We start from the raw sequence: 26,015 nt of genomic DNA on the forward strand, positions 1-26,015 counted from the left end.
GCAGACAAACCATCGCCCTCCATGAATACCTGGCTCCTCTGTTCATCTGAGTTAAGTGCGCTCAAGTTCCTGGGTGCTCACCTTACAGGTGAACTCACCTGGTCCCATAATATCAACAAGGCGGCACAGCACTGCCTCTGATTCCTAAGAAGACTGAGGCGCCCTCATCTTTGCTGCATTTTACAGCAGCACCATGGACAGCGTCCTGACAAGTTGCAACTGCATCTGTACGGGAGCAGCTGAGCATCGGAGCAGAAGTCCCGACAGTGACAACAGCTGAGAGGATCATAGGGGTCTCCCTACCATCCATCGGGGACATTTATCGGGAGTACTGCGTATACAATGCCCTTAGTATTATTAAGGATCCCACCCATCCATCCAGCATCCTCTTTGACTTTCTACCATCGGGGGATCGGGGGGGGGGGGGGGGGGGGGGGAGGGGGGGTGGAGGGGGAGACTACGATGCATAAAAACAAGAATAGTCAGCATGAAAAACATTTTCTTTCCCCCAGGCTATTAGGCTTCTGAACTCCTTGCCATATTGTATTCAAAGTGTCAGTGGTTAATCTGTTCTGTACCTTATAATATTTAATATTAATGTACTTTATTTGGTTATTTATGTGCGATTCAGCTGTAGATCCTATCCATACACTTAGACTATTTTCTAAATGGGGAGAAAATCCAAAACTCTGAGATGCAAAGGGACTTGGGAGTCCTTGAGCCGAACACCCTAAAGGTTAACTTGCAGGTTGAGTTGGAGATGAGGAAGGCAAATGCAATTATTTCAAGAGGTCTTGAATACAAGAGCAGGGATGTGATGCTGAGGCTTTATAAGGCGCTGGTGAGACCTCACCTTGAGTATTGTGAACAATTTTTGGCTCCTCATCTAAGAAAAGATGTGTTGGCATCGGAGAGGGTTCAGGAGGTTCACAAGGATGATTCCAGGAATGAAAGGGTTAACGTTCGGGTCCATATTTGCAGGAATTCTGAGGGGGATCTCATTGAAACCTTTCGAATGTTGAAAGTCCCAGACAGGGTAGATGTGGAAAGGATGTTTCCTATGGAGGGGGAGTCTAGGACAAGAGGGCACGGCCTCAGGATAGAGGGGTGCCCATTCAAAACAGAGCTGCGGAGAAATTTCTTCAGCCAGAGAGAGGTGAATTTGTGGAATTTGTTACCGAGTCATTGGGTGTATTTAAGGCTGAGCTTGATAGGGTCTTGATTGGACATGGCATCAAAGGTATGGGGAAGTCAGGGAGTGGGGCTGAGAAGGGGAAAATAGGAACAGCCATGATTGAATGGCAGAGCAGACCAGATGGGCCAAATGGCCTAATTCTGCTCCTATGTCCTGTAAGTTACGTGTGTTATGTGTACTACTGTGCTTTACACCCTGACTCAGAGAAACGGCTTGTTTCTTTATGGTTATGTATGTTATATACATGTACACAGTTAAATACAATAAACTTGACTTGCCTTTCTATCTTCTCATCCTGGTCTCTACATTCGGATTCCATTAATTCGAACCCTCGTTCCTCCAGTTTCCCTCACACTGCCCCACCGCCCCTTCCATCCTTCGCGTGCCCGCTTTCAGAGGCTTCACCTTTTGCAGCATGACGCTGTAGATCCCCATGCTCTGGAATCCCCGGGTGTAGTAGAGGACGTTGATCCAGCCGAGAACCAGTGCTCCCATCAGCGTGGCTCGCTGGAGCTCAGCGCCCAGCCAGTACAACACGGCAGAGCAGGCCACCATCCCAGCCTGCAAGAAGCTGCAAGGACAAAGAACATCCCTTCATCTACACACTCCTCACCTTCTCCAGCCTCCTGACCTCCCAGAACACCCCGCAGAGGCACACAGTGCAGAAACAGGCCACTCGGCCCGTCCTGACTACCTGTAATAATTCTACTTACCAGCACTTTGCCACAGTCTACTCTGCCTGGATACTTAAATTAGATTTATTTATCACACGATTGAAACATACAGTGAAATGCATCATTTACATCAATGACTAACACTGCCCGACAGTGTGCCAGGGCAGCCTGTAAGTGTTAGCACGCTTTTGGTGGCAACATAGCGTGTCCACAACTTACTAGCCCTAACCCATATCCCTCTCCTGCACACCTTTCATTTCACACACGTCTGCTCTCACCCCACCATGGATAAGGTTCCTCTTGTCCACACCTACCACCCCACCAGCCTCCACGTGCAGCACAGAATTCTCCAGAACATTCGCCATCTCCAGTGGGATCCCACCCGCAAGCACACCCCTCCCTCCCCCCACTTTCTGCAGGGACCTCTCTCTACGCGACTCCCTTGAACATTCGTCCCTCCCCGCTGATCTCCCTCCCGGCACTTATCCTTGCAGGCGGAACAGGTGTTACACCTCCTCCCTCACTGCCATCCAGGGCTCCGAACAGTCCTTCCAGGTGAGGCGACACTTCACCTGTGAGTCTGTTGGGGTGATATACTGTGGCTTCTGAATATCGGTGAGACCAGTTTTTCAGAGCATCTACACTCCATCCACCAGCAAAGGCGGTATCTCCCGTTGGCCATCAATTCCCTTTCCCATTCCCATATGTCCATCCATCACCTCTACTGCTCGATGAAGCCACTCCCGAGCTGGAGGAGCAACACCTTATATTCTGTCTGGGTAGCCTCCAACCTGATGGTATGAACATCGACTTCGAATTTCCGGTAATGCCCCCCCCCCACCATTCCCCATCCCCTTTCCCCTCTCTCACCTCGCCTCCTGACCTGCCCATTGCCTCCCTCTGGTGCTCCTCACCTTCCCATTTCTGCCATGGCCTTCCGTCCTCTGCTGTCAGATTCCCCCTTCTCCAGCCCTGTACCTCTTTCACTCATTGGCTTCCCAGTTCTTTACTTCACCCCTTCCTCCTCACCCCCCCCCCACTACCTGTACTTCTTCCTCCCTTCTCACTCTAATCTCTAATCACTTTTTTCCGGTCCTGATGGAGGGTTTTGGCCTGAAACATCGACTGCACTCTTCTCCATAGACACCGCCTGGCCTGCTGAGTTCCTCCAGCATTTTGTGTGCGGTTACTTACTACCCCTAACCGGTACCTCTTTGGACTGTGGGAGGAAACCTGAGTGCCTGGAAGAAACCCGGGGAGGACGTGCAAACTCCTTACGGACAGCAGTGAGAACTGAACCCCGACCGCTGGCACCGTAAAGCGTTGGCGCCAGCCAGTGTACCTCCATGATGCCCGCGAGAAACTCACAAGAGGATGTGGAACCAGGCTTCCGTCACCACCGACTGCAGGTCTGGGAGCCTCAGCTGGCTAATCATCAGGACCTACGAAGGGAAATGGGCGTTAAAACACCACCCTGATGACACGTTAGAGAAACCGAGTGGCTCATCAAACCAACTCAACCAGCTCCGGAGAAGCAAGACAGAGAAGAACTGGCAAAGTTCACAAAACGTTTCAACCCAACCTAGAGTCCATCTCAGCTCAACAGTCCAGCCGGAAAGAAAAAGAGGACCAGGGACAATGGGCAAGACAGCATCTCAGAATCACGTTTCTTATCACTGACAGAGGTCAGCAACCCTTTACAAGCAAGAGTCCTGCTGAAGGGTCAACTCTACCCTTTTCCGTGGGTGCTGAGTTCCTCCAGCGTTGCGTGTGTGTTGGTCAGAAAACTTTCAGTTTTGTGGCAGCAGAACAGTGCAATACATAAAAAAATATTATAAATTACAAATAGAATATACTAAATGTAATAAATAGTGCAAAATGAGAGCAAGATAGTGAGGTGGTTTGTGGACAGTTGGGAAATCTGGTGGCAGAGGGGAAGAAACCATTTCACAGCTGTTGCGTGTGCTTATCTGATGAAGCAAGCCGCCAGATAAGATTAAGATCTTACCATATTCAGAATAGTTTTATTTGTCACAGGTGCCTCAGAGCATCGAAACATACAGCAACACAGTCAGGGCATGTGCCAGGGCAGCGCCCAGATGTCACCAAACTTCTGGCGTCTACACAGCATGTCCACAACGCGCAAACCCGAACCGGTGCATCTTTGGACTGTGGGAGGAAACCAGAGCACCCGGAGGAAACCCACACGGTCACAGGGAGAACGTGCAAACTCCTTAAGGTCAGCCGTGAGAACAGATTTCGGGAGAGCCCACAAACACGACATCATTCCTTTCTGGGCACTGTTTAATTTAGTATTTTATAATCATTATTACATCTCTGTCATGAACTGCTGCCACAAAACAGCACATTTCACGAGAAAGTCTGCACATGCTGGAAATGCAGACAAACTCACACAAAATGCTGGAGGAACTCAGCAGGTCAATCAGCATCTATGGAGAGGAATAAAGAGTCAAAATATTGGGTCAAGACCTTTGTTTTGACATTCTTTGACAAACCAAATCATTCTTCTGGTTTTGTTCCCCTGGTTCTAGACTTGGCCACCCTTTGAAACAACATCTCGTCATCCATCTCTTAATCCGGTTTAAGAAATTTATATATTCATGCGTGCTCTCACTTCCCTGGTGAACGCGGGCCCAACGCTCTCACCTCTCCAGTGAACGCGGGCCAAACACTCTCACCTCTCCAGTGAACGCGGGCCAAATGCTCTCACCTCTCCAGTGAACGCAGGCCCAACACTCTCATTTCCCCAGTGAACGCGGGTCCAACACTCTCACTTCCCCAGTGAACACGGGCCCAACGCTCTCACTTCCCCAGTGAACACGGGCCCAACACTCTCACTTCCCCAGTGAACACGGGCCCAACACTCTCACTTCCCCGGTGAACACGGGACCAACGCTCTCACCTCTCCAGTGAACGCGGGCCCAACACTCTCACTTCCCCGGTGAACACGGGACCAACGCTCTCACCTCTCCAGTGAACGCGGGCCCTACACTCTCACTTCCCCGGTGAACGCGGGCCCAACACTCTCACTTCCCCGGTGAACGCGGGCCCAACGCTCTCACTTCCCCAGTGAACACGGGCCCAACGCTCTCACTTCCCCGGTGAACATGGGCCCAACGCTCTCACTTCCCCGGTGAACATGGGCCCAACGCTCTCACTTCCCCGGTGAACACGGGCCCTACACTCTCACTTCCCCGGTGAACGCGGGCCCAACACTCTCACTTCCCCGGTGAACGCGGGCCCAACGCTCTCACTTCCCCAGTGAACACGGGCCCAACGCTCTCACTTCCCCGGTGAACATGGGCCCAACGCTCTCACTTCCCCGGTGAACATGGGCCCAACGCTCTCACTTCCCCAGTGAACACGGGCCCAACGCTCTCACTTCCCCGGTGAACGCGGGCCAAACACTCTCACTTCCCCGGTGAACGCGGGCCCAACGCTCTCACTTCCCCAGTGAACACGGGCCCAACGCTCTCACTTCCCCGGTGAACATGGGCCCAACGCTCTCACTTCCCCGGTGAACGCGGGCCCAACGCTCTCACTTCCCCGGTGAACGCGGGCCCAACGCTCTCACTTCCCCAGTGAACATGGGCCCAACGCTCTCACTTCCCCGGTGAACATGGGCCCAACGCTCTCACTTCCCCGGTGAACACGGGCCCAACACTCTCACTTCCCCGGTGAACGCGGGCCCAACACTCTCACTTCCCCGGTGAACGCGGGCCCAACGCTCTCACTTCCCCAGTGAACACGGGCCCAACGCTCTCACTTCCCCGGTGAACATGGGCCCAACGCTCTCACTTCCCCAGTGAACACGGGCCCAACGCTCTCACTTCCCCGGTGAACGCGGGCCAAACACTCTCACTTCCCCGGTGAACACGGGCCAAACGCTCTCACTTCCCCGGTGAACGTGGGCCCAACACTCTCACTTCCCCGGTGAACACGGGCCCAACACTCTCACTTCCCCGGTGAACGTGGGCCCAACACTCTCACTTCCCCGGTGAACGCGGGCCCAACGCTCTCACTTCCCCAGTGAACATGGGCCCAACACTCTCACTTCCCCGGTGAACATGGGCCCAACGCTCTCACTTCCCCGGTGAACGCGGGCCCAACGCTCTCACTTCCCCGGTGAACACGGGCCCTACACTCTCACTTCCCCGGTGAACGCGGGCCCAACGCTCTCACTTCCCCGGTGAACACGGGCCCAACACTCTCACTTCCCCGGTGAACGCGGGCCCAACACTCTCACTTCCCCGGTGAACACGGGCCCAACGCTCTCACTTCCCCGGTGAACGCGGGCCAAACACTCTCACTTCCCCGGTGAACACGGGCCAAACGCTCTCACTTCCCCGGTGAACGTGGGCCCAACACTCTCACTTCCCCGGTGAACGCGGGCCCAACGCTCTCACTTCCCCGGTGAACGCGGGCCCAACGCTCTCACTTCCCCAGTGAACATGGGCCCAACACTCTCACTTCCCCAGTGAACGCGGGCCCAACGCTCTCACTTCCCCGGTGAACACGGGCCCTACACTCTCACTTCCCCGGTGAACATGGGCCCAACACTCTCACTTCCCCGGTGAACACGGGCCCAACACTCTCACTTCCCCAGTGAACATGGGCCCAACGCTCTCACTTCCCCGGTGAACATGGGCCCAACGCTCTCACTTCCCCGGTGAACGCGGGCCCAACACTCTCACTTCCCCGGTGAACGCGGGCCCAACACTCTCACTTCCCCGGTGAACGTGGGCCCAACGCTCTCACTTCCCCAGTGAACGCGGGCCCAACACTCTCACCTCTCCAGTGAACGCGGGCCCAACACTCTCACTTCCCTGGTGAACACGGGCCCAACGCTCTCACTTCTCCAGTGAACGCGGGCCCAACGCTCTCACTTCCCCAGTGAACATGGGCCCAACACTCTCACTTCCCTGGTGAACACGGGCCCAACGCTCTCACTTCCCCGGCGAGCATGGGCCCAACACTCTCACTTCCCCGGTGAACGCGGGCCCAACGCTCTCACTTCCCCAGTGAACGCGGGCCCAACACTCTCACTTCCCCGGTGAACACGGGCCCAACACTCTCACTTCCCCGGTGAACATGGGCCCAACGCTCTCATTTCCCCGGTGAACGTGGGCCCAACGCTCTCACCTCTCCAGTGAACGCGGGCCCAACACTCTCACTTCCCCGGTGAACACGGGCCCAACGCTCTCACCTCTCCAGTGAACGCGGGCCCAACACTCTCACTTCCCTGGTGAACATGGGCCCAACGCTCTCACTTCCCCGGTGAACGCGGGCCCAACGCTCTCACTTCCCCAGTGAACGCGGGCCCAACACTCTCACTTTCCCGGCGAGCATGGGCCCAACACTCTCACTTCCCCAGTGAACGCGGGCCCAACACTCTCACTTCCCCGGTGAACACGGGCCCAACGCTCTCACTTCCCCGGTGAACGTGGGCCAAACACTCTCACTTCCCCGGCAAATGCAGGCCCAACACTCTCACTTCCCCGGTGAACGCGGGCCCAATGCTCTCACTTCCCCGGTGAACGCGGGCCCAACACTCTCACTTCCCCGGTGAACGCGGGCCCAACACTCTCACCTCTCCAGTGAACGCGGGCCCAATGCTCTCACTTCCCCGGTGAACGCGGGCCCAACGCTCTCACTTCCCCGGTGAACACGGGCCCAACACTCTCACTTCCCCAGTGAACGCGGGCCCAACACTCTCACTTCCCCAGTGAACGCGGGCCCAACGCTCTCACTTCCCCGGTGAACACGGGCCCAACACTCTCACCTCTCCAGTGAACGCGGGCCCAACGCTCTCACTTCCCCGGTGAACGTGGGCCAAACACTCTCACTTCCCCGGCAAATGCAGGCCCAACACTCTCACTTCCCCGGCAAACGCGGGCCGTAAGTAGTCCAAATGATTTTGTGTGTGTTGCTCAAGCGTGCATGCTAGTCAGGGGTGTAGTGGCATTAGCACTGGACTTTGAGGCATTTAAATCCGGCCAGACTCCCTGAACCATTCCCATCCGTGCTGGGTCGAGCATGGAGCTAGAAACTTAGCCTTGTAAAAAGAATAGCCAGAATGCTAAAGAAACAGCACCCGATGTACATGATAACTGAGTTCTGCTCCTGTGTCTCATGGTCTTACAAGTTTTATAGACAATAGACAATAGGTGCAGAAGTAGACCATTCGGCCCTTCGAGCCTGCACCACCATTTTGAGATCATGGCTGATCAACTACTATCAATACCTGGTTCCTGCCTTGTCCCCATATCCCTTCATTCCCCTATCCATAAGATACCTATCTAGCTCCTTCTTGAAAGCATTCAGAGAATTGGCCTCCACTGCCTTCCGGGGCAGTGCATTCCACACCCCCACAACTCTCTGGGAGAAGTTTTTCCTTAACTCTGTCTTAAATGACCTACCCCTTATTCTCAAACCATGCCCTCTGGTACTGGACTCTCCCAGCATCTGGAACATATTTCCTGGATTTACAGGAACAAATACAATTAGAATGAGAAAAATCCATTTTCATGCAAAGAGGTTATGGTTTTTCTAAACTCTGGTGGTGAGATTTCCCCAGCGAAGGGTAAATAGGCCAACTGCCTTGTGGGCAGCCTCGGGAGAGATGGAGGCTACGTAGTGGACTTCACTAAATGTCCTTCCGGCAGCTCCTGCAGCCAGGCTGGTGCCAAACGAGCTCTCCTTCGGACCACACCGGTGAGGCCGAGTGGGGGGGGGGGGGGGCCTTGGTGACCGGGCCTGTGCCCTTGAGTGGGCACCGCAGCGCCACACTGCATTGTCCTTCGAGACGGACGGGCGGCATTGCCATCGTCATCAGCGATCGGGGGCGTGCACGATCGGCTCAAGGAGACATCGATCCTGTGATCTACTGTTCCGACTTCAAAGCACGCAACACCGTCCGCACCTCCTCATTCGGTAGCAAACCCTACCTCAGCTAGCAGGGCCAGAGCAGCGGCCGGCAGGGTGATACCCTGTGAGACCACACCAATCTCCTGTCCTTGTGCAGTGAGACTCGCTCACTTTTGGACGCAGCGCCAAAAGAATATCTTCCCAGTAATCCGTCACACCTGCCTGCCGTGTGGAGCAACCTAAATTAAACCATTATTACTTACCTCTATGACCAACAAAAGAACAGCCCACAGCAGAATGAAGATCCGTCCATTGAACTGCCACGAAGGAGTTGTGGCGTTTAACTGAAAGGGAACCTGAAATTACACATTCGCTGTAAAATGCTGCTTGGCTGAGAGATTCCAATAACTTTCATTTTATCTGACAATGCATAACTTTACAGAGTCACGTGCAGACAAAATGCCGCAGGGACTCAGCAGGTCGGGCCGCAGCTATGGAGAGGAATAAAGCGTCAACGTTTCGGGATGAGACGCTTCATCAGGACTGGGAAGGAAAGTGGGGGTGGGGGGGGGAGAAGCTGGACGAGGGGAAAGAGGACCAGTTGACAGGTGATAAGGTGAGAGGGCAAAGAGAGGGTTGACGAAGTGAGAAGCTGGGAGGTGATGGGAGGGAAAGATAAAGGGCTGAAGAAGAAGGAATCTGATAGGAGAGGAAAGTGGACCATGGGAGATAGGGAAGGAAGGTAAGTTGCAGGGGAGGAGTGGAATGGGAAATGGAAAGGGAGAAGCAATCCGAGGTCACGAAATCAGTGTGAGCTTCTATGAAAGGCAGGATTCTGTTGTTTAGAGGAGCCTCTTACCTCATATTTATGTGAACTGTCATAGTAAATGGTGGTGAACATGGTTATGTAGAGCACATAGAGCAGGCAGCTGGCAGTGAACATGTAACCTGCAAATTTCTCCCACTTCTGTTGAAGGAGAGTGTTCAGAGGCTCCACCGAAAGCAGCAGATGACGGTTCTGCAAAGGGACAAGGAAGAAATTGTTAAGATCATCTGGGCCTGGAAATGAAGATGTCAAAGTCAGGGCACTATCAAGGTGAATGAAAACAGAAAATACTGGAAACGCTCAGCCGGCCAGACTGCTTCTGGGGCAAAAGGACCCCAGTCAACATTTTGGGTTGGCCATCATTTGTCGTTGGTTGAATGGATTCAAGTTCCTGGGTGCCAACATCTCTGAAGGTCCGTCCTGGAAGCATTTGGAGTTTGAGGAGATCTGCTCTGTCACCGAAGACTCCGGCAAATTTCTACAGATGTGCACTGAAGAGGAATCTGACAGGTCACATCACCGTCTAGTACCGAGGCCCCAGTGCACAGGAATGGAACAAGCTTCAGAGGACTGCAGGCTCAGATAGCTCCCTGACGGTCTCCAGTCTCCCCGGGCAAGGTCATCCTCAGGGAGCTGGCGTCCAGCATGAAAGACCCTCACTATCCAGAACATGCCTTCTTCAAAGTCAAGATCAACGTAAGGTCTGTTATCATATAGAGATTCATTTTTTTTCAGACATTCACAGAAAAGTAACTTTATGAAAAACTATACATAAGCAACTCTGCCAAACCACCAACGTGCAGAAGAAGGGTTGTGCAAATACAAAACAGGAGTTGTAGAATCCTTCAGACTGAGTCTGCAGGTTGTGGGATCAGTTCAGAGTTGAGGAAAGTGAAGTTATCCACACCGGTTCAGGAACCTGATGGTTGAGGGGTAATAACTGTTCCTCAGCCTGGTGGTGTGGGTCCTGAGGCTCCTGTACCTGCTTTCCGATGGCCGTAGTGAGAAGCCAGCGTGGCCTGGGCGGTGGGGGTCTTTGATGATGGATGCTGCTTCCCTGCAGCAGCGCTCCACGTAAAAGCGCTCAGTGGAGGGGGAAGGTACCAGGTACATTGGCGACATTTAAGATGGAAAGACAGACACTGTGAGATGCATCATTTGCACCGAAGCAAATCGGCGAGGATTGTGGTGGGCCTCCCACAAGCCCACCCTTCAGGTTCCACCGTAGCGTACCCATAACTCACTAACCCTCACCCATATGTCTTTGGGAAGGAACCTGGGGCAGCCGGTGGAAACCCATGTGGTCATGTGGAGAACGCACAAACTCCTTGCCGACAGTGGGGGAGTCGAGTCCTGTAAAACGTCGCACTGACCGCTAGGGGGCGGTCGGACACGCTGAAGCAAGCTTGCCTGGATCTTGGTGTTGAACACCACGATCTGCAGAACAGATCTCTTCTCCGTGGTATCCACTCCCGTGATGTCATACAGCGAAGAGGCAACCGGTCCGTAAGCCCAGTCCGTGACTTTCCGGGAGAGCTTCCTGTGCTTCTTGTCTTTTATCTCTCGATTGAGAATATTTCGAAATATCTGCAAAAGTTAGAAAATCGGTTATTTTCAGGGAAGGTCGTCTGGGCGGTGCAGAGGGAGCACTGTGCTGATACTGGGGAGGTGCACGGTGTGGGGGGGATTCCCGCAGCAGCCCCAGAGACGAGCCGGCACCTTCCGACACTGCACCCGATCCCCAGCAGAGGGCAGCCTCGGGTCGCTACTGAGAAACTCCTCATTCGGTGCGTGAACCTCGGCTGCAACTTGGGTGTCGTCAAGTCCACATCTGAGTGTAGTGGAGCGGGAGGGCGAGAAGGGAGTGGGAATGGGAAGAGAAAGAGAGAGACACACACACACACACAGATTTGGTAAGGGTGTCTGAGGGACATTGATGACTCTAGTTCACTGGCGACCCCAAAGTTATTTGTACCCATCTCCTTATCCCAGTTCCGTAAGTGAACTCCCCAGCACCAGCCCTCTGCAGTTACGGCGAATCCTTGCCTCAAACTTGCCGAGTTTGGCAGCAAGCTGCAGGGGAGTCAGCCCTTTCCTGTTGCGGACTTCCTCCAAGTTGCCGCCTTTGTTTCCGATCAAGATCTTGTTGTACATTTCTGTCACGAACTTGGTGTTGTCCTCCGTGTCGTCAGCCACCGTGACCAGAGCGTGGAGAACCGTGTTACCCTCGGAGTCCTGCTCCCTGACCTTGGTCCTTTGGTCAGCCATGAGGAGGGACACGGTTTCAGGCTGGTTGGTGCACGCAGCCAGGGCGAGCGGAAGTTCACCTGGGGGTGGGGGGTTGTGACAGTGAGAAACAATGACAGCTCCCAACCTGGCCGACTGACCAACCCCAAACCCACCCCCACAGGGTTTCTGCATCCCACCGAACCCATAATTGTCTGTTGTAACACCCTTACAGCGCCAATGATTGGGGTTCGACTTCTGCCGCTGTCTGTAAGGAGTCTGTACATTTTCCGCATGGGTTTCCTCCGGGAGTGTAGGGTAATTGCTCACATGGGTGTAGTTAGGGGCGGTGAGAGCTCATTGGGAGGCGGAATGGAGATACGTGTCTACCAAAGGAGGAGTAAGGTTCTCCTCCCCTTCACTAGCCTGCGGGTCACCCTAGGGCAGGTGTTGCACCTGCTTAGCCCCCGATCAGGGTCACATGAAGCCATGGGGGCAAAGGGTGGATGGTCGTATGAACAGCTGGTGCAGATCACGTCCAGGTTATAGACAATAGGTGCAGAAGTAGACCATTCGGCCCCTCGAGCCTACACCACCATTTTGAGATCATGGCTGATCATCTACTATCAATACCCGGTTCCTGCCTTGACCCCATATCCCTTCATTCCCCTATCCATAAGATACCTATCTAGCTCCTTCTTGAAAGCATCCAGAGAATTGGCCTCCACTACCTTCCGAGGCAGTGCATTCCAGACCCCCACAACTCTCTGGGAGAAGAAGTTTTTCCTTAACTCTGTCCTAAATTACCTACCCCTTATTCTCAAACCACGCCCTCTGGTACTGGACTCTCCCAGCATCTGGAACATATTTCCTGCCTCTATCTTGTCCAATCCCTTAATAATCTTATATGTTGCAATCAGATCCCCTCTCAATCTCTTGAATCCCAGCGTGTACAAGCCCAGTCTCTCTAACCTCTCTGCGTAAGACAGTCCGGACATCCCAGGAATTAACCTGGTGAATCTACGCTGCACTTCCTCTACAGCCAGGATGTCCTTCCTTAACCCTGGAGACCAAAACTGTACACAATACTTCAGGTGTGGTCTCACCAGGGCCCCGGACAAATGCAAGAGGATTTCCTTGCTCTTGAACTCAATTCCCTTTGTAATAAAGGCCACCATTCCATTAGCCTTCTTCACTGCCAGCTGCACTTGCTCATTCACCTTCAGTGACTGATGAACAAGGACTCCGAGATCTCTTTGTATTTCTCCCTTACCTAACTCTACACCGTTCAGATAATAATCTGCCTTCCTGTTCTTACTCCCAAAGTGGACAACCTCACACTCATTGACCACTGACTACAGGCAGACAGTCTCTGAAGAGTGTTTTTAGTGGGTGACCCGCCCGAATTGGAAAGACACTGCCCTGAAAGCAATGGCAAACCACTTCTGTAGAAAAATTTAGCAAGAGCAATGATGGACGTGGAAAGACCATGATCGCCACGTTACTAACACGGCACGCAATGAGCGAATGGGCTCTTTAGGCTGGGAGGGCCTGTTACCGTGCGGTACCTCGAACAAAACAAACTTGCAAAACTTCCAGCGTGACCGGGGCTGACGATCATTCGTCGCTCCCGCTTCCCTGGTTCCTTCCATCAGCCCCAAGCGAAGGATCTGCCCCCAGTTTTCAGGCCCAATCCTTTTTCCGGGCTCTTCCACCAGCTTGCCCCAATCCTATCAAACAGGCAGCCGGTAGTGGACCAGGTTTGATCCCGAGCTGCCGAACTGTTTGTGAGGAGGCCACACAATCTCTCCCAACGCTGCCCGGTTTCCCGCCCTGCCTCCCAACCCCCAGCTACACTGGTTCCCACCGAATCCCACAGATAAATTCTCCGGTGAAAAATATTTGCCTTTAACCTCACAGTTTTGTATCAAATCTTTCCTCAATCTTCTACGCTCTAGGGAATAAAGTCCTAACGGATTCAATCTTTCCCTATAACTCAGATCCTCGAATCCTGGCAACGTCCTTGTCAATTTTCTCCCCACTCTTTCTGTTTTATTTACATATTTTCTGCGTGTAGGTGACAGAACTGTACACAATCCTCCAAATTTGGCCTCATGAACACCCTGTACAGTTTCAACGTACCATCCCATCTCCAGTACCCCTGAAGGAGTAAGGGAAGGGAAACAAGTGCTGGCTTCACCACAAGGATCAGGGCCGTGACCAGGAGGGACTCACCAAAGTAAAAGCCTTGCCGCCGCCTGCTCAGCTTGAAGAATTTCCCCGTGGCCCGCGCATTCACGTCGGCCCCTTTCTCCAGCAGGAGGCGCACTATGTCAGGGCAGCGCCGCTCGATGGCGATGTGCAGGGCTGTTTGACCTCGGGGGCAGAACGGAAACAAATGTCGCTACTCTCGAGTTTGAGAACCCACCTTGTCACCAAAACCCGCACACAGCTGTTTGTCTGTAGAATCCCTCCCCTGACAACCCCTCCTCCGGTTAACTCCCCTTCCCACCCAAGCGTACTAGCCACGTGAAAGGCTCTCAGAGCCTCTTCCACCACATCCAAGTCCTCTTACCCACTACCCTCAAGGCTGAGGTTTACCTACCACGGGGGTAGGTTGATCAACACCTCCACCCACTAGTCACCCCTCCACCATCTTATGTACAGACGCTCCGGTCCCTAGCATCACTTTATGGACATACAATCAGTCTGTGTAGATAAGCTTCCTTATGTGTTTATATTGCTTGTGTTTTTTTGGCTGCCTCCGATCTGGAGTAACAGATATTTCGTTCTCTGCACTGGTAAACTGGAAATGATATTAAAGAACATTCTAGACGGTAAGAGTCAGTTTCAGGGCTTGTGAAAGCGAGAGAAGTGTGGAAACCGTCAGCAAAGCTGATGAAACTGATTTCATACAAACGCAGGAAGCGGGATGAGTGTCAACATCAACTGTAACAGTAAGTGATTGTGTGTGTGTGTGTGTGTGTGTGTGTGTGGGGGGGGGGGGTTCCTGTCCCACAAATCCCACGAGGTGACAGGTAGGAAAAGCATGGAGCATGGGAAAAGGTCCCTCGAAAAGGCAGCGCCCGCCACCCAGGACTGGCCATCTTCCCATTGCTGCCACCAGGGGCCTGAAGTCACACGCACAATGATTCAGGAACAGCTTCCTTCCCCTTCACTATCAGATTTTGGAAACAGTTCCTGAACCCATGAACACTATCTCACTACATTTTTTGCTCTCTTTTCGAACTTCTTTATTTAAAATATTAAGTAATTGTAATTTGAAGGGTTTTAAATTATGCATTGCAATGTACTGCTGCCTGAAACCAGCAAATCTCACACAACACACACAAAATGCTGTGCGAACGCATCAGGCCAGTCAGCTTCTCTGCAGGGAGAAGCTCTGTCCACGTCTCATCAGGGCTAAATGAAAGAAAAGATAGTAAGAGATTTGAAAGTGAATTGAAATTTCACAGTTGCCAGTGACATTAAGTCTGATTCTGAAGAAATGTGTTCATTGAGGTAAGACCAGACCAAGCTGATACAGTGTTTTTTTATTGGCATGTCTACTAAGGTACAGAGAGACTCTTAAAAGTCCCGAGTGTATCTGCCTCAACCACTGACACACACTAACTGCTGGAGGAACACAGCGGGTCAGGCAGCATCTATGGAGATGAACAAATAATCGACTCTTTGGGCTGAGACTCCTCTCCAAAGGAGGAGGGAAGGTGCCAGAATATCTCTACCATCACCCCTGGCTGTGTGATCCACACACCCACCACTTTCTGTGTAAAAAAACCTATCTCTGACATCCCCTCCCCACTCACCTTAAAATTACGCCCCCTGGAGTCCCTAAGGCAGTTCAACGTTGCCTTCAACCTTATTCTGGCAACTCCTGCGACGTCACCGGTGCCAAGCTGTATCGGCCCTTGCCCTTCCCTTGGACAACATCGGTGGCGTGGAGAGGGGAGACTTGCTGCATGGGCAACTGCCGGTCTCCCATACAACCCCGCCCAGGCCTGCACCCTGGAAATCATTCCAGGCACAAATCCATGGTCTTGTGAGACTAATGGATGCCCTAGGCATTAGCTATTTCCACTTTGGGAAAAAGTCTCTGGCTGTTCTCTCACTCTACGCCCCTTATCATTTTGTACACCTCTGTCAAGTCACCTCTCATCCTCCTCCTCTCCAAAGAGAAAAGCCCCGGCTTGCTCAATTTATCCCCATAAAATATGCCCTCTAATCCAGGCATCATCCTGGCAAATCTCCTCTCTAAAGCACCCACATCTTTCCTATAATGAGGCGACCAGAACAGAACACAATATTCCAGCGTGGTCTGACCAAGAGCTGAAACGTTGCCTCAACCTGTTACCTCTACGAGTTCAACCTGGCTCTTGAACTCAGTCCCCTGAGTAACGAAGGACAACACATTACATGACTCCTTAAACACCCCATCAAGTTACAATAGATCGTAAACTGAAAGGACTCAAACTGAAACTTTAGCTGTTTCTCTCTCTATAGATGCTGCCTGTCTCTCTGAACATTTCCAGCACCTTCTGCTTTTATTTCATCTGTCCAGAGTTTTGCTTCGTGCGGCTCAGAAAGCGAACAGGGCGACAGGCAGAGTGAGGAGCCCGACACAATTTCCCTCCTCCTGTACTCTTGTCCTCTGCTTTCTCCAACCATCCATCCCCAGTCTGACTGAGATCAGAGGTATCGTATTAACTCACCTTTGTAATCTGTGTCAGTATATTCAGCATTAATCAGCTGATTTAAACAATTGTTCTTCTCTGCCGTCTCTATCAGCCGTTTCACTATTCCCTCTGTGTTGCTGTTCTGATTCAGCAAAGCTTTCATCAGGCAAGTCTTCCCCGTTTTATGGTCTGTAGAAGGACCACAGGTTTTGGCCAGAGTTTTAATTCCTTCCTCTCACCTCTCCCTTTAACATTCCTTCCTTCCCGCCTCCTTCTCCTCCACCACCTCCCTGACACACAATATCCCTCAATACCGAACCTCGTCCCAGTACCCAACCCCAGTCCAATATCCCTCAATACCCAACCTTGTCCCAGTACCCAACCCCAGTCCAATATCCCTCAACACCCAACCTCATCCCAGTACCCAAACCCAGTCCAATATCCCTCAATACCCAACCTCATACCAGTACCCAACCCCAGTCCAATATCCCTCAATAGCCAACCTCATCCCAGTACCCAACCCCAGTCCAATATCCCTCAATAGCCAACCTCGTCCCAGTACCCAACCCCAATCCAATATCCCTCAATACCCAACCTCATCCCAGTACCCAAACCCAGCCCAATATCCCTCAATACCCAACCTCATCCCAGTACCCAACCCCAGTCCAATATCCCTCAATGCCCAACCTCGTCCCAGTACCCAACCCCAGTCTAATATCCCTCAATACCCAACCCCAGTCTAATATCCCTCAATACCCAACCTCATCCCAGTACCCAAACCAAGTCCAATATCCCTCAACACCCAACCTCATCCCAGTACCCAAACCAAGTCCAATATCCCTCAATACCCAACCTCATCCCAGTACCCAACCCCAGTCCAATATCCCTCAATACCCAACCTCATCCCAGTACCCAACCCCAGTCCAATATCCCTCCATACCCTACCTCGTCCCAGTACCCAACCCCAATCCAATATCCCTCAATACCCTACCTCGTCCCAGTACCCAACCCCAATCCAATATCACTCAATACCCAACCTCGTCCCAGTACCCAACCCCAGTCTAATATCCCTCAATACCCAACCCCAGTCCAATATCCCTCCATACCCAACTTCGTCCCAGTACCCAACCCCAGTCTAATATCCCTGAATAGCCAACCTCGTCCCAGTACTCAACCCCAGTCTAATATCCCTCAATACCCAACGTCGTCCCAGTACCCAACCCCAGTCCAATATCCCTCAATACCCAACCTCAGCCCAATATCCCTCAATACCCAACCTCAGCCCAATATCCCTCAATACCCAACCCCAGTCCAATATCCCTCAATACCCAACTTCGTCCCAGTACCCAACCCGTCCAATATCCCTCAATACCCAACTTCGTCCCAGTACCCAACCCCAGTCCAATATCCCTCAATAGCCAACCTCGTCCCAGTACCCATCCCCAGTCCAATATCCCTCAATAGCCAACCTCATCCCAGTACCCAACCCCAGTCCAATGTCCCTCAATACCCAACCTCAGCCCAGTATCCCTCAATACCCAATCCCAGTCCAATATCCCTCAATACCCAACCTCATCCCAGTACCCAACCCCAGTCCAATATCCCTCAATACCCAACCTCAGCCCAATATCCCTCAATACCCAACCTCAGCCCAATATCCCTCAATACCCAACCTCAGCCCAATATCCCTTAATACCCAACCTCATTCCGGTACCCAACCTCATCCCAATATCCCTCAATACTCAACCTCATCCCAGTACCCAACCCCAGTCCAATATCTCTCAATTGCCAACCCCGTCCCAGTACCCAACCCAAGTCCAATATCCCTCAATAGCCAACCTAGTCCCAATACCCAACCTCATCCCAGTACCTGGTCCCCGTGCTGGTACTCAACCTCCAGAATATCTACTTCATCCACTAACCCATTAACCCATTGCAGCCACCCACTGCTCTCTATGTAACAAACATGTCCCTTACATCACTTTTGTACGTTTCCTCTACCCCGCCAGCCTTAAAAGTATGCCCTCTGATGTTAGGTGTTTCCATCTGGGGGAAGTGAGTTTGTTACTCTATCTACGCCTATCGTAATTTTTAAACGTTTCGTTTGGAATCTACGTGACTCCAGACCACCAGTGTCGACTGCTAACTGGCCCTTCAGTCCACGTGTGACCAGGGTGGGTGATGAACACGGGGCTGTAGAACTGCAAGGAAGGTCCCTACCCGAGAACCAGGGCTCAGTCAGTTTCATCCTGGTGATGTGAATGATACGTAGGACCTTGCTGAAATCCTCCATGTTCCCCTCTGCGACGGAACATGACAGCTTCCCTCCCAGATTATGCTTCAACCTGCAAAACAGTAGCATAGTGGTTAGCACAACACTCTACTGCGCCAGCAAACACCACTTGCGGTTCAGTTCCTGCTGTCTGTACGGAAGTTTGTACGTTCTGCCCCTGACCGCGTGGGTTTCCTCTGGGTGCTCCGGTTTCCTCCCTCTACGGGTTAGGGTCGGTAATTTGACGGCACCCTACGCTGCATTGACACTTGTGAGCTGCCTCCAGCACATCCATGGATTGCGTTGACCATTGACCCAAACAACACATTTCACTGTGTTTTTCTATGTACGTGTGACAAACAAAACTCATGTTTAAATCTCTTTATCTTTGAAATCTCCATGAGGTCGTCAGCTCAGAGACTCATTCCACTCGTCCGCACATCCTGGACCAGAGCTGGTATTGGAGAATAAAGTTGCATTGTTTGCTGTGTAACCAAAACTATGTAGCCAGCTTTGTGTTTGCTATTTGCTATGTCTGTATCCAATTTAGTAGGAGAATGAAATCTCTGAATCGTCTCTGTAGTATTGAACACACCAATGCCTTGGGAATGTAGCTAACAGTGAAAGTAAGCAATGTAGAGATAATGGTGGTAGACGGGATCGTGGAGTGGTGTGATGGTATGGGGACCAGTCAAGGCACTGGAACAAGTATATGATAATGCGACTAAGATAAGTAATTACTATAAAGAGTGCTGTGAACTAGGGCTCGGCGGACAATTAGTGACACGCTCATGAATTGTCTCAGCTTTTGTTTGCAAATAAAGGCTTAAACTTCTCGAAGAATCTTCTGCGTCTCCTGGTTATTTCAAGAAACCAGACACTGGCTCCAACCCTCCAACATCAGCCCCTTGGGACGTCCCGGTGAGTGCGGCCGGTGGTCCGAGACCGGACGACTGAAGAGGGCAGATGGGGTGGGCCGCTGGTATTCATCATTGTTGGGGAGGAACTTGAACTGTGAGGTAATGTTGCAGCTCTGTACACCCCTGGTTAGACCACACTTGGAGTATTGTGCTCGGTTCTGCTGCCTCGTTATAGGAAGGATAAACACTAGCTTTGCTTACGCCGCTGGAAATGAAGAGTGCATCACTGGCTGCATCGCAGCCTGGTGTGTAAACGCCTGTGCCCTTGAATAGAAAACCTGACAAAAAGTCGTGGATCACAGTCAAATCCCAACCCACCAATGAGCACATCTACATGAAATGCTGTTGCAGGAAAGCAGCATCCATCATCGAGGACCCGCTCCACCCAGGCCGTGCTCTCTTCTCACTGCTGCCAACAAGAATGTGGTACAGGAGCCTCAGGACTCATACCACCAGGTTCCGGAACAGTTATTACCCCCCAACCACCAGGCAAAGAAAATAACCCCATCATTAAAATGTTCCCACAACTAATGGACTCACTTTCACGGACTCCATCTCACATTCTTGATATTTATTTATTATTACTGTTTCACAATAGATCTATGGCAGATGCAATCTCAATGGCTCTTCACCTGGACAATACAAACCCCTATGTCAGGATGTTGTTTGTTGACTATAGCTCAGCATTTAACATCATCATTCCCACTGTCCTGATCAATATGTCATAAGATGGGTGTTGGGAATGGACCCAAATGCAAGACACAGATACTGGCGTACTAGGGAGAGGACTCAGTGTGTCCAGAAAGCAAGGGAAGAGGGGAAGAAACAAAGCTGGACAAGACACAGGCCCCGGACGAGACTAGGAGACAGGGCCTGGGCTAGGACTAGACTTGGAAAGTGGGCCCTGGACAAGGAACTTGGAACCTGGACAAGGACTCCGAGCCAGAGACTGGACAGGGACCCGGAACCTGGGTCTTGACTGGGACTCAGACTCCAGAACTAGGCAAGGACAAGACGTGGCAAGGCAACAGGACTGGACGTGGGGAGCAGGACGCGGGACTCCTGGGCTGGATGAGGACATGAAGCTCAAACTTGGACGAGGGAGACTGGAACACAGAGCCTTGGTCCTGGGTTGCAGGAACATAGAACAGAGTCAGGACCCCTCCTTGGGAACAGGACGTAGGGCCAGAACTCATACACAGAAAGGTGAACACGACGAGACAGTTCCCAACAGAAGGTAGGGGCAAACGGCCGGACCTACCTAGCAAAGGTGAGGTAACAAAGAGTCAGTTCCAAACAACGGAAGTCGGTTCCTTATCTGGACACGGCAAGACTCCGGTCTTGCTCCGGCAGTAGAACTTGACAGCAAGAATAGGCGGGGACACAGGCGAGATGTAGCAGGCAACAGGTACAGAAAGAAGGGGAAGGGAATGGTGCAGTCTAGCCTCAGGGTAACGGCAAAGACAGGCTGGCTTACCCAACAGAAGCAAGGACAGGATACTGACAAGACAAACCAGCACCCACACTCGAACCCAGGGCTGCTTATATTCCAGCCCCAATATGAGAATCAGGTGCCTGTGATTAAGCCCAACTGAAACAAGGGACAGCCGGAAGACCCGGAGTCCAGAGTCCACGGACTGGACCATGACACAATAAGCTACAGAGCCTGGGCTTCTGTACTTCCCTCTGCAATTGGATCCTCAACTTACTAACCGAGAGATCAGATCACAATCTGTGCGGATTGATGACAATCAATACTGGTGCCCCTCAGGGATGTGTGCTTAGCCCACTACACTCCACTCTCTATACTCACGAATGTGTGGTCAGGAACAATTCAAACGCTATCTATAAATCTGCTGATGATACGATCATTGTTGGTGGAATCTCAGATGGAGATGAGAGGGCGTACAGGAGCGAGATATGCCAACTAGTGGAGTGGTGCCACAGCAACAACCTGGCACTCAATATCAGTAAGATGAAAGAGCTGATTCCGGAAGAGTAAGATGAAGGAACACATACCAATCCTTGGAAGGATCAGAAGTGGACAGAGTGAGCAATTTCAAGTTCCTGGGTGATAAGATCTCTGAGGATCTAACCTGGTCCCAACATATCGATGCAGCTATAAAGAAGACAAGACAGTGACTATACTTCATTAGGAGTTTGAGGAGATTTGGTTTGTCACCTAAAACATTCAAAAACTTCTGCAGATGTACCATGGAGAGTATTCTGACACAGGGAGGGGGTGGGGGCTCGTGGACAGGACTGAAAGAAGCTCCAGAAAGTTGTAAAATTAGTCAGCTCCATCTTGGCTACTGGCCTCCATTGTATCCGAGGCATCTTCAAGGAGCAATTCCTCAGAAAGGTAGCATCCATCGTTAAGGACCACCATCACCCAGGTATGAGGACATGCCATGTTCTTATTGTCACCGTCAGGTAGGAGCTACAGAAGTCTGAAGGTACAATCTCAGCGATTCAGGAACAGCTTTTTCTCCTCCGCCATTCACTTGCTAATTGGACATTGAACCAGTGAACACTACCTCACTCTTTAAAAAATATAATTTCTGTTTTTGCACTATTTTTATTTAACTTATCAATATACATACATATATTTAATGTAATTGATTTACTTTTTTTCTATATTAACATATATTGCATTGTGTTGGCGCGTGGATAAGGCATCAGTCTAGTGATCTGAAGGTCACTGGTTCGAGCCTCACCTGAGGCAGTGTGTTGTGTCCTTGAGCAAGACTCTTAACCACACATTGCTCTGCGATGACACCAGTGCCAAGCTGCTTGGGTCCTAGTGCCCTTCCCTCAGACAACATCGGTGGCGTGGAGAGGGGAGACTTGCAGCTTGGACAACTGCCGGTCTCCCATACAACCCTGCCCAGGCCTGGAAACCTTCCAAGGCACAAATCCATGGTCTCACAAGACTAACAGAGGCCTATAAATTGCACTGAACTGCTGCTGCTAAGTTAACAAATTTCACAACACACCTGATTCTGATTCTCTTTTCGTATTTGCATAGTTTGTTGTCCTCTGTCCTCTGGTTGAACACACTGGTTGGACAGTCTTTTATTGGTTCTGTTATGGCTATTTTCTACAGATTTGTTGAGTATGTCCACGAGAAAATGAATCTCAGGGTTGTATACGGTGACATATAAATTTACTTAAACTTTGAACTTTAGAGTTGCTGGTCAAAGGGAGGCTTCTTCCACTGAGGCTAGAACTAGAGGTCATGGGGTAAGGGTTAAAGGTGAAATATTTAAAGGAATCTGAGGGGGAACTACCCCCCTTTGAGTCCTTTGTAAAATGTAAACAAAATGATGAGGGGTATAGGTAGGGTAAATGCAAGCAAGCTTTTTCCACCAGGAAACACGAGGAAATCTGCAGATGCTGGAAATTCAAGCAACACACGCAAAATGTCCTGACGAAGGGTCTCGGCCCGAAACGTCGACAGCGTTTCTCCCTATAGATGCTGCCTGGCTTGCTGCATTCCACCAGCATTTTGTGTGTGTTTTTCCAATTAGGTTGAGTGGAATTAGAGCAAGAGGTAATGAGTTAAGGGTGAAAGGGGAAAAGTTTAAGAGGAACCTGAGCGGGAATTTCTTCACAGAGGATGGTGAGAATGTGGAAGGAGCTGCCAGAGGAAGTGGTGGATGTGGGTTTGATTTCAACACTTAGGAGAAGTTCGGATGGGAGGGGTGTGGAGGGCTGTGGTCCAGGTGGGAAGGCAAGTTCGGGTAATAGGGGTGTGGAGGGCTGTTGTCCAGGTGGGAGGGGTGTGGAGGGCTGTGGTCCAGGAGGGAAGGCAAGTTCGGATGGAGGGGTGCGGAGGGCTATGTCCAGTTGGGAGGGGTGAGGAGGGCTGTTGTCCAGGTGGGAGGGGTGTGGAGGGCTGTGTCCAGGTGGGAGGGGTGTGGAGGGCTGTTGTCCAGGTGGGAGGGGTGTGGAGGGCTGTGGTCCAGGTGGGAGGGGTGTGGAGGGCTGTGGTCCAGGTGGGAGGGGTGTGGAGGGCTATTGTCCAGGTGGGTGGGGTGTGGAGGGCTGTGGTCCAGGTGGGAGGGGTGTGGAGGGCTATTGTCCAGGTGGGAGGGGTGTGAAGGGCTGTGGTCCAGGTGGGAGGGGTGTGGAGGGCTATTGTCCAGGTGGGAGGGTGTGGAGGGCTGTGGTCCAGGTGGGAAGGCAAGTTCGGATGGAGGGGTGCGGAGGGCTGTGGTCCATGTCCAGGTCAGTGGGACTAGGCTGATTAATAGTTCAGCCCAGACTAGGGGGGCCTGCTTAAGTGCTGTAGTGCTCTAGGACTTTCTGGGAACTCGGACCCAGGAACTGGAACAAGCCGCCTCAGGTACTGACCTCGTTTTCTCGTTCTCCCTTTCTGAGCTTCCATCCGGTTCATCCGGCTGCATCAGTAAATTGAGGTTGTAATCCATTGTCTGTGCAGGAAGAGAGAGAGAGAGAGCGACGTCACCCAAAGCTATGGTGGGTGTCTCAGGATTCAGTTCCTGTCGCCGTCTGTCCACTCTCCCCGAGACTTTATAGGTTTCCTCTGGGTCCCCCGGCGAGCGGGTCAGGGTTAATACAGTGTGGACATGCTATGTCGGTGCCTGAAGCATGACGACCCTTGCGGGCTGCCCCCATCGCGTCCTCGGGCTGTGTTGGCCATTGTCGGAAACGGCACATTTCACTTTGTGTTTTGATGTACACGTGACAGATAAAGCTGATCTAAAATCTTTGCGCAGGGCAGCGTACACTGGTACATGGGTAGGAAAGGTTTAAAAGCATAAAAGTGTTAGTGCAAAAATGGGACTAGCTGCAGTGGGTCAGCATGGACCGGTTGGGCTGAAGGGCCTGTTTCTGAACTGTATTGCTCTGTGAGGAATAAACTCGAGAAATGCAGAAGGAAATAAACCTCTGGAGATCACAGAGCTGAGACTTTTCCACGCATCCTGCCTCTTCTCTCTGAAGAACCATGCTCCTTGTCTGTAAATCTCAGAACCCCACAAACTTCCCCCTAAATGAGAAGCTCTGCTCCCACCTCCTGGTCCAAAGGGTGTTCTGATTCCCCAACCACTCCCTGGGTGAGAAACCATTTCCTTCCCCGCAACCCTGCCCCAGTAGCTCTGAAGGTCTTGCTGACTCACCCGACACTGGGAAGCCCATCTCTTCACGTCACAGCGCCACATCTTTCAAGGGCCACATCCGTCAGTCAGGACTCTTACCGTCCGGTCCATCACCTCTTGTCATTATTACCACGGGGAGTCCCCACGTTTTAGAAATCGCTTCTTTTTCTCTGCCATCAGATTTCCAAATGGTCCATGATCACTACCTCACTAATTTGCATTTTAAAAAAATTATTTCTGATGGTAACTTATAGTAATCTTAATCTGTCATTATCACTCGCAGTGTGGGACTCTAGCTGCAACAAGTCAGATCACACAGACCTCCAACGGGTGATTAGGACGGCTCAGCACATCACTGGGACTCAACTACTGGAGCTGGAGACGATCTACAACTCTCTATGCCTACGGCATGTTTGCAACATCATTAAAAACCCATCCCATCCCGGACGCCGTCCATTCAAGCTCCTGCTGTCCGGTAAGAGATACAGAAACATCTTGGCCAAGACAATAAGACTGAAGCAACACACACGAAATGCTGGTGGAACACAGCAGGCCAGGCAGCATCTACAGGAAGAAGCACAGTCGACGTTTCAGGCCAAAACCCTTCATCAGGATCTTGGCCCGAAACATCGACAGACCTAACTTGTTCAGCCTTTACCTTTTTGTAACTTAGGTGCTGAAACCCAGGTAACATTCTGGTAAATCTCCTCTGTACTCTCTATTTTGTTGACATCCTTCCTATAATTTGGTGACCAGAACTGCACACAATTCTCCAAATTCAACCTTACTAATGCCTTGTACAATTTTAACATTACAACCCAACTCCTATACTCAATGCTCTGATTTATAAAGGCCAGCATACCAAAAGCTTTCTTCACCACCCTATCCACATGAGATTCCACCTTCAGGGAACTATGTACCATTATTCCAAGATTACTCTGTTCTACTGCATTCTTCAATGCTCTACCATTTACCACGTATGTCCTATTTTGATTAGTCCTACTAAAATGTAGTACCTCACACTTATCAGCATTAAACTCCATCTGCCATCTTTCAGCCCACTCTTCTAACTGGCCTAAATCTCTCTGCAAGTTTTGAAAACCTACTTCATTATCCACAACGCCACTTACCTTAGAATCATCTACATACTTACTAATCCAATTTACCACCCCATCATCCAGATCATTAATGTATATG

General features: G+C 51.4%; 2 protein-coding genes across 3 annotated transcripts in view; one reads left to right on the forward strand and one right to left on the reverse strand.

Moving 5' to 3' along the window:
- The window catches only part of fam222ba (family with sequence similarity 222 member Ba), a 145,532-nt gene that overhangs the window by 93,092 nt on the left and 26,425 nt on the right, over nucleotides 1-26,015 (forward strand). The window contains exon 2 of the transcript XR_009512879.1: nucleotides 25,102-25,293. The gene's annotated coding sequence lies outside the window, so the exon portion shown is untranslated. The remainder of the gene's footprint in view (nucleotides 1-25,101; nucleotides 25,294-26,015) is intronic.
- Nucleotides 1-26,015, reverse strand: part of LOC132396150 (transient receptor potential cation channel subfamily V member 3-like) — a 46,363-nt gene that overhangs the window by 15,799 nt on the left and 4,549 nt on the right. Inside the window, exons 2-11 of one of the 2 annotated variants that reach the window (XM_059973676.1) lie at nucleotides 24,052-24,131; nucleotides 18,724-18,848; nucleotides 16,540-16,692; nucleotides 14,045-14,185; nucleotides 11,630-11,910; nucleotides 10,994-11,170; nucleotides 9,617-9,775; nucleotides 9,021-9,113; nucleotides 3,238-3,311; nucleotides 1,601-1,766 (exon numbers count right to left, since the gene is read on the reverse strand). In XM_059973676.1, the coding sequence (XP_059829659.1) occupies nucleotides 1,601-1,766; nucleotides 3,238-3,311; nucleotides 9,021-9,113; nucleotides 9,617-9,775; nucleotides 10,994-11,170; nucleotides 11,630-11,910; nucleotides 14,045-14,185; nucleotides 16,540-16,692; nucleotides 18,724-18,848; nucleotides 24,052-24,128 (1,446 nt within the window). In that variant the 5' untranslated portion in view covers nucleotides 24,129-24,131. The remainder of the gene's footprint in view (nucleotides 1-1,600; nucleotides 1,767-3,237; nucleotides 3,312-9,020; nucleotides 9,114-9,616; nucleotides 9,776-10,993; nucleotides 11,171-11,629; nucleotides 11,911-14,044; nucleotides 14,186-16,539; nucleotides 16,693-18,723; nucleotides 18,849-24,051; nucleotides 24,132-26,015) is intronic. The other variant, XM_059973677.1, reaches the window with a different exon arrangement.

The sequence above is a fragment of the Hypanus sabinus genome, chromosome 6 (assembly GCF_030144855.1).
Source record: "Hypanus sabinus isolate sHypSab1 chromosome 6, sHypSab1.hap1, whole genome shotgun sequence".
Classification (NCBI taxonomy): Eukaryota; Metazoa; Chordata; class Chondrichthyes; order Myliobatiformes; family Dasyatidae; genus Hypanus; species Hypanus sabinus.